The 9,491-nt window shown below is 41.2% G+C and overlaps 1 protein-coding gene across 1 annotated transcript; it reads right to left on the reverse strand.

The window, feature by feature from the left end:
• Positions 1-1,237: 1,237 nt before the first annotated feature.
• zmat2 (zinc finger, matrin-type 2) lies at positions 1,238-7,503 on the reverse strand (the record flags this gene model as incomplete). Its single annotated transcript, XM_079213973.1, has 6 exons — positions 1,238-2,103; positions 3,596-3,741; positions 6,036-6,109; positions 6,196-6,319; positions 6,434-6,533; positions 7,486-7,503. The coding sequence occupies 6 exons, from the start codon at positions 7,501-7,503 to the stop codon at positions 1,960-1,962; spliced, it is 606 nt and encodes a 201-aa protein (XP_079070099.1). The 3' UTR covers positions 1,238-1,959.
• Positions 7,504-9,491: the final 1,988 nt, after the last annotated feature.

Raw genomic sequence — 9,491 nt, forward strand, 5'->3', positions numbered from 1 at the left:
TGGGAGGAACGTCTTGGGGTGTTTGGGAGGACTTCCCTTTATACGAACATTTTGACCATGTCCATGGTTTTTTTATTACCAGTTCTGTGAAAGGTGAAGGATTGAACTACTAACCATTCGATTTTGTCACTACCAAAACCTTACCATATGTTTCAGTAGAGACAATTCTAGCTAACGTTGAGTATAACTAAAGAATGCTAGCAAGTGGATGGCTAACATACACGTCTTTGAAGACGTATACACACATAGAAACATAATACTTTGCATAAAACCCCCTAAGGTTTTCTTAATTGAAGAGAATATGTAGTGATAATTCTTAAGGTTAAGATTTTCAGACTTTGGAACACATTTATATCAAAAGTATTCAGCTACTGACCATTCAGCCATGAGGGACATGGATGCAGTGGCACTGCACATGAGTATTTGGGGGTAGTTTTTTCATTTAAAAATTAAACCCACAATGAATCTAAATCTTCCCATTTCTATTTAAATGTAATCATAAAGATCTTTGAAATTACACCATTGAACAAAATCAAGAAAATTGTTTTAAGTGTTATTTATTGAATTTATTGAAATTTAGATGTCAGGGTTGGGGACAGCTACTTCCCAATACAAAGTACCCTATAAATGATGATTTTGTATATATTTAGTTTATCACTTTCTAATGTAATGCCTTGGGTTTAAATAGGCCGTAACATATTCTTAGTAAATATCTATGGCTGAATACTTAATTGTTTTGTTAAATAGTTTTTCTTTTCTGGGACAGCACTTTGAACCAATTCGGTAGAATGGCTCATATATATATATATATATATATATATATATATATATAAATAAACACACATATGTATATTATATACACACATATTTTACATATATATAAATTATATTATTTAATTTATTTCTCTCTAGCTTCTAGCTCCCTCTGCTGGTTAACGGTTGTATCTGCAGTGTGAATTGATTTTAAACGTCACAATAATTCATGAATTCTTTGGTTTGTTTAACGTCTTAGAACCACGTTAAAAATATTAATAACATGTTGTTGATCAGATGAGTTTAATATAAATGAATAAAGTCTCATCTGTGAACTTTATCCTTAATTCTCCGTTATATAAACAAAAGACGTGCGCTTTAAATAAAGGAAGAAGTTGACCGCCGGTCCCTGAAGGCAACACAGAAACATGACATGACGATGCGTTCAATGACACACACAGAGCTCGTGAATCAGAGAACCAACTAGAAACAAAAACATTTTTATTCAACAGACAAAGTGAAAATTAAACGAATAGACAAACGTCAAAAACATTGAGCTTCAAATTAAATGTGATGATGATTAACTTCTAAAACACTTTTCATGTCCAATAAAAACTGAAATTAAGTCACATTATTGATATTAAATATTCAGTTTTTACAAACTATAAACCATTATGTTAAAAAAGAAAAAACATGTGACCTTGAAACTACCAAAATAAAAGCACGACTGGAGAAAGAAAGAAAGTTTCTAGGACCACGAAGGAGGTCCAGGACCACAAAGGAGGTCCAGGACCACGAAGGGGGTCCAGGACCACGAAGGAAGTCCTGGACCACACAGGGGGTCCAGGACCACGAAGGGGGTCCTGGACCACGAAGGGAGTCCTGGACCACGAAGGAAGTCCAGGACCACACAGGGGGTCCTGGACCACGAAGGAAGTCCAGGACCACGAAGGAAGTCCAGGACCACACAGGGGGTCCTGGACCGCGAAGGGGGTCCTGGACCACGAAGGAAGTCCAGGACCACGAAGGAAGTCCAGGACCACACAGGGGGTCCAGGACCACGAAGGAAGTCCAGGACCACGAAGGGGGTCCAGGACCACGAAGGGGGTCCTGGACCGCGAAGGGGGTCCTGGACCGCGAAGGGGGTCCTGGACCTGGCTTCCTGTCTGTAGAGTCTGGGTGTGGTCTAAGGTCCTCCTGCAGGCCTCAGTGAATCTTCTTCGACGAGCCGAAGCCGGAGAACCCCATCACGGCCGCCATCTCGTCATCCTCCTCCAGGTCCACGTCTTCCTCCGCCCTCCTCTTCCTCTCCTTCTGCTTCTCCTTCTTGTAGGCTTTCGCCTTCTCCTCCTGAGGAGAGAAGAGCGTCAAGACAACCACTACCTCCTCTTCCTCACCCTCCTCTTCCTCCTGGGGAGAGAGGAGCGTCAAGACAACCACTACCTCCTCTTCCTCACCCTCCTCTTCCTCCTGGGGAGAGAGGAGCGTCAAGACAACCACTACCTCCTCTTCCTCACCCTCCTCTTCCTCCTGGGGAGAGAGGAGCGTCAAGACAACCACTACCTCCTCTTCCTCACCCTCCTCTTCCTCCTGGGGAGAGAGGAGCGTCAAGACAACAGCCGTTTCTCAATAGCCAAGTACACAAGTACGGACTTGTGAACTTTTGGAGTCTGGACTTGGAGTCTGGACTCTCAAGGACAGGAGGACTCAGGACGGTCTTTCTGCAGTTGGAACAGCAGCTGACTTGATGACGTCACCACCTCAGCTGTTGTTGCCATGGTTACTCTGATTCTTCACTGTAAAGTATTTTTACAGTGAAACAAAATATGACAACCCTGCTTTTTTTGTACTGGTTCCACAGACACATATATATATATATATATATATATATATATATATATATATATATATATATATATATATATATATATATATTGTGTTTATAAATATGTATTTTATATAAATACTTATATAGATACACATAAATGTAGATATAATATGTTTATAAATGTGTTTTATATATACTTATATATTTATATAGATACACATATAATTGTATATATTATATGTGTATAAATATGTATTATATATACTTATATATAAACATATAATTGCAAACAATTCGGTCAAAAGTACTAAGACACCGCTGTAGTTCAAAGTAAAAGTTAAATTAAAATCTTAAGTTATAAACCTTAACCTTTCCCTCAGTCAAACTGATTTAATGTGACTGTGAATAAATAATAAATATTGCTTGTTAAATCCTCGAAACAGAATTATATCTCATGTTTAATCGATACGGAGACATCGGAGCCAGCGGATCATTTCAAAAAGTCCAGCCGGGATCAGGCTGCTGTCGGCGGGCAGCAGAGCGCTGACGGCCCGGTGCTGCGGGGCTCACGGTCCGCGAGCAGGACCTCAACCCGTCAGCGCATCTTTTTAAGTCGGCCGATTCTTGAGAAAGCGACCACAGAGTTGATGCTTAAACAAATAACTTCTCGTCTGAAAACATCCTAAAATTAAACTTTGTGACTCAACAACAGTAGTATTCAGAGAATGTCAACTTTCAGTTATGAGTTTTCTCATCCGCCATTGTTCCCCGTTTGCTGGTCCGAAATGCATTCTGGGATATTGGCTCTCAAGTACGCTCAAGTCTGCTCTGATGCATCCTGGGTAAAATGGGCGGATCAAGTCACATCCGGGCATTTTCACCGTTCTTGGCGAGAAGCGGACTTTTGAATTGGAACAGTACTTGGGCCGCGACTGATGACGTTACAGGAGTCCAGAGAACACGAGAACAGAGAAGAACGCTGATTGAGAAACTCCTCCTCCTCCTCTTCCTCACCTCCTCTCGCAGCTCCTTCATGCGCTCCTCAAAGTCGTACTCCTTCTGCTTCTCCTCCATCTTCTTCTTGTTCGCCTCAAAGCGTTTCTTCACCTGATCGAGAGACGAGCGCTCGACTCTCATGGACATCCCCAAGTTCCTCTGGTCTGTTACACACACACACACACACACACACACACACACACACACACACACACAGAGTTATACACACTCACACACAGAGTTATACACACAAACAGTTATACACACGTGTGTATAACTCATATATACACACGCATAGTTATACGCACAGACACACACACACATAGTTATACCCACATACACACACACACACACACACACACACACACACACACACACACACAGAGTTATACACACTCACACACAGAGTTATACACACAAACAGTTATACACACACACGTGTGTATAACTCATATATACACACACATAGTTATACCCACATACACACACACACACACACACACACACACACACACACACACACACACACAGGTGTCAAGTAACGCAGTACAAATACTTCGTTACTTTACTTAAGTAGACATTTTGGGTATCTATACTTTACTGGAGTATTTATTTTTCAGATGACTTTTTACTTCTACTCCTTACATTTTCACACAAATATCTGTACTTTCTACTCCCTACATTTTAAAAATAGCCTCCTTACTATTTCATTTTGGTTTGTTTTCACTCCGGCTTGTCATCGTTCAAAAAAACACACAAAAAACCTCTCCGCCCCGTTGCCCACAGACACGTGCGCGCGCACACAGGTGAGCGCTGAGCACACACACACACACACACACCACACACACACACACACACACACACACACACACACACACACACACACACACACACAACACACAACACACAACACACACACACCAGCGGACAGAGAGCGTCGAAAAATATGTCGCGTGAAAAGTAGACCGCTATATCTGTGTTTTAAACGCTCCCAGGGTGAAGATGCAACAGCAGCTCTCCTGTGAGGAGCAGCTCTCTGGACCCGGAGCAGCTCTCTGGACCCGGAGCAGCTCTCTGGACCCGGAGCAGCTCTCTGAACCCGGAGCAGCTCTCTGAACACAGAGCAGCTCTCTGAACACAGACCAGCTCTCTGAACACAGAGCAGCTCTCTGAACCCAGAGCAGCTCTCTGAACCCAGAGCAGCTCTCCTGCTCCAGGTGAAAGAGCCAAAGTGCTCGTGTCTTCTACCAACAATGAGCTGCTGGCTTCACATATTACAAAAGTACACGGATATAAAACAAGTTATTAATAAATACATGGACAGATGCCTGTACTTTCGGGTAAATGGTTGCGGTACGCCGTTAACAGGTTAGCTTGCGCATGCGCGATTTGACGCGACGCCGTGAGCTCCGTGAACTCGTCTTTTCCTGCTGTTGCGTTTCTCAAAATAAAAAAACAGATCTAAGCTCAATATTGAGCATGAATTGAGAGAGGCCGTATCAAATCTACAACCCCATTTATAACATATGTGTCGAGGAAAGCAGCTCACTGCTCCACTAATACTGATACAACCTGATGGCTCACATATCTGCACTCATTCTGTTTTGTTTGGCAAAAAAAATAAAAAGCTTATTGTTTTCCACAATGAGCTATTTAGTAGTAACTAAATATGAGTTATTTTTTTTGCACAGATAGAACTTACACAAAACATTGTCTGATGGGGCAATCTGATTTTAAGTGATTTTCTTTATTCTGTTATTTATAAAAGCACAGATGAGTCACACAATTATGTTATTTACAGAAAAAGTTTGAGAACCACAGCTTTAAGTGTTTGTGTCGGAGTCGCCGCCTATTTTGCACTATTACAATACTTATAGGCAACTAGTTATCATGTCTTCCGCTCCATGAAACGCATGTTAATGCTCAGTACACATGTGGTACCTTAATGTATTTGCATTGTAATAAAATGTGATCATTTTAAATGGGCATATATGCAGCTGAAACGGGTAGCCTAGTGCGTCCCACATTTTCAACATAACATTTTAAAACATTATAGTCATTATGGCCTTTATAAAAATGATTGTTTTGGGGGAGGTGGGGTAGTGCACTATAGGCCCCTGAGACGTGGCTTAAGAGTTTGTCCTTAATGGAAAAAAAAAACATTCCCCTTACATTACTTTTACTTTTATACTTTTAAATAGTTTTTAAACCAGTACTTTTACACTTTTACTTAAGTAAAAAGCTTGAGTTGATACTTCAACTTCTACAGAAGTATTTTTAAACCCTAGTATCTATACTTCTACTTGAGTAATGAATGTGAATACTTTTAACACCTCTGCACACACACACACAGAGTAGAGTTATACACACACACACACACACACACACACACACACACACACACACACACACACACACACACACACACACACACACACACACACACACACACACTCACGTTTCTTCCCATTGATGTGGTCCAGGAAGTTGATGGAGTCTTTGACGACGCAGTCGCAGACGTTACAATAATAACTGGAAGAGAAGAAGACAGCAGCCAATCAGAGCGAGGCAGCCGGAGGAGGTCAGAGGTGGTGAAGACGAAGGTGATGAAGGTGTACCCGCCCATCTCGGCCTGAGGGGTGGTCTTCGTGATGACGATGGTCTTCCCCAGTTTTGACTCCAGGTCCACTTTGTAGTCTCGGTGACGCAGAAGGTCCCGCTTGACCGGCGGAGCCACTTTGCCTGAAACACAGAGACTGTGACATCACTTCCTGAACCCAGAGGCCACTGTGACATCACTTCCTGAACCCAGAGGCCACTGTGACATCACTTCCTGAACGTGAAGGTGATCCTCACCATCTCTCCTCTCGCGGTCTTTCTCCTCAGAGAGACGCTTCTGGGCCAAGTTCTCATACTCGTCTTTGTCCCACTTCCTGCGGAAGTCATTCTTGTTGGACTACAAGAGGAGAAGAAGAAGAAGAAGAAACAATGAGGTCATCATGTCAGTAAACACATTTATGAGATAATGGCTGCAGTTGAATAGTCAAAATGACCTTCTAACATCTAACCACTTCTCCTTGACCTCTATGGAAACGTCCCAGGGTTAAGGAAAGATGGGAAGGAGACTTCATGAGGAGTTAGGAAAAGACAACCGCAGTGTTTAGAGGATCAGCCTCCATATACGACATAAACAACCAGGTTCAAAGTGTTAGACCAACAATAGTCCAGTGTTTCCTATGCTAAAGGAGCTAAATAAGGAAGCATTGAAGCTCCTTACTTGGATGAGATCACATTATGTTTCTACTGAGAAGCCTGTAGAAGTAGGATACTTTTATTGTGAAACTCTTGACACTGAAACAGGAAGTGGTTCCTGTAGCTTCCTGCTGGTTTAGAACATCTAAACTACAGAACGTCTGTTGGTGAAGACTCTTCCTACAAAATAAAAGCATCAGGCCATTGGGACATCGCCCTCTCTTTGACACAGTGTCTGCTCAACAGCTGGTAGATGAACATATGAAAGATAAGTACACTAGTGATAACAACCCCTTTATTGTGAAGGAAGCTGACCGGAAGTCCTATTGTTGTTGTAGCAGTGTTATAGTTTATAACGCATGGGGATTCAAACAGAACGGAGACGAAAGGTTTCACATGTTATACAAACACTAGTTTACAAATTAGTATCTACATTAAAGCCGGAAACGTAAACATTGTTGTCTCTGTTCATGCTAGTAGCTGTTAGCTTGTCGCTAAAGCGCCGCTTCGACCGGACTTAACCCCGGTGTACCGGCCCGGTGGGGCCCGGTACCGGCTCGGAGGACCAGACCCACTCGGGCCGAAGAGGAAGCCACGGAATATTCTAGATGAGTTCACGTGTTTAACGCTTAAAACAGACCCCATCAGCGACTCACCCCGCTGCCGGACGCCATCTTGTTTACTCAGTCACGGTTTACGGCCTGTCGCGCATTCACCTGTCTTACGGCCTGTCGCGCGCTCAGTCCGTTCAGCCGCAGCGCCGCCTGCTGGAGAATAATTAATATGCACATTGATATGAATTAAAGTAATATTACACGTTATTGTTGTAAGAGTCCTTCATGCAGAATGAGCTTGATGCCTCTGTGATCTCCTTTTATATGTACTAGCACTATGAAGACACGTTTATGTGTACAAATACTATGAAGACACGTGTATGTGTACTACAAGTACTATGAAGACATATGTATGTGTACTAGTACTATAAAGACACATGTATGTGTACTAGTACTATAAAGACACATGTATGTGTACAAGTACTATAGTACACGTGTATGTGTAAAAGTACTATGAAGACACGTGTATGTGTACAAGTACTATAAATACACATGTATGTGTACTAGTACTATAAAGACATGTGTATGTGTACAAGTACTATAAATACACGTGCATGTGAACAAGTACTATGAAGACAAGTGTATGTGTACAAGTACTATAAATACACATGTATGTGTACTAGTACTATAAAGACATGTGTATAAGTACTATGAAGACACGTGTATGTGTACTAGTACTATGAATACACATGTATGTGTACTAGTACTATAAAGACATGTGTATAAGTACTATGAAGACACGTCTATGTGTACTAGTACTATGAATACACATGTATGTGTACAAGTACTATAAAGACATGTGTATGTGTACAAGTACTATAAAGACATGTGCATGTGTACTAGTACTATAAAGACACGTGTATGTGTACTAGTACTATGAAAACACGTTTATGTGGACTAGTACTATAAAGACACGTGTATGTGTACTAGTACATACTTTAGATTTTTAAACTAAGATAATTACTTTCAACACACATAATCATTGATGTTTTATTAGTATAACGGAGTACAAATACACTATAAGTATTCTCCACATTTAAAGCTGAACTCTTCATATCAGAATGTATTTTCACATACCAGGAATTCGTCCTGCATGACATTTATCTTTTAACAATAAACATAAAACAGAGTGCAATAAATGGGAGCATGAATATTTACAATTGGATCTACAGTGGAATAAAAAAATTAAAGTTAAAATAAAGTGCACGGAATATATACAGGTATATGTGTATTTACCACTTTAAACTTCTGTGAGTTTATTTTATCATCAAATGTAGGAATAAATACATACTTGTAGTTCTTGTACTCTGTATTCATGTTTTCCACGTTGCATGTTAAATTATCTCCGTAGTCCTGCTGGTAATAATAAACTTGACTGATTCTCGTCTCCCGGACCGGAAGCAGCCAGGTGAGCCTCGAGCTGCAGCAGCAGGCCCCGCCCCCTCTCAGGTGCGGCTCATTAAAGAGCCGTGAAAGCGGAGCAATGGCGTCCCACGGCGCCAAAGTTAAAGAGCGATGATGTCCAGCAGCGGCGTGGAAACGGCAGCGCAGAGCCCGCTGCTCTCCTCCAGGTCGGTACCGGAGACTCCTGTCACACGTCCGAGACCCGGGACACCCGGTCCCGGTCCTCTGAGGACGGACCCTCATCATATTTAATTTATATCTAATTGTTATTTAGATCATTTCAAGGTTGGGTCAATCTCTACACGTTGATTAATGTGTATATATATATATATATATATATATATATATATATATATATATATATATATATATATATATATATATGTATGTATATATATATATATATATATATATATATATATATATACTGTAATCTGCAGGTCGCGTGCAGCGTTTCTTCCCTTCTAATTAACGAGCAGCGGTGATTAACTTTCATCGTGGGTTTTGTTAGACCTGGGTTTCGTCTGTCAGGCTCCAGCTCAGGTTGAGCTCGGCCTCAAATGTTGAAAAAAACTCGTAAAATACTTTAATGAAATACTTTTAAGTTGAGGTTTAACTTTCAGTGTAGATTAAAACTTGGACAT

This window comes from Taurulus bubalis (genome assembly GCF_910589615.1).
Source record: "Taurulus bubalis genome assembly, chromosome: 2".
In the NCBI taxonomy this organism is placed as follows: Eukaryota; Metazoa; Chordata; class Actinopteri; order Perciformes; family Cottidae; genus Taurulus; species Taurulus bubalis.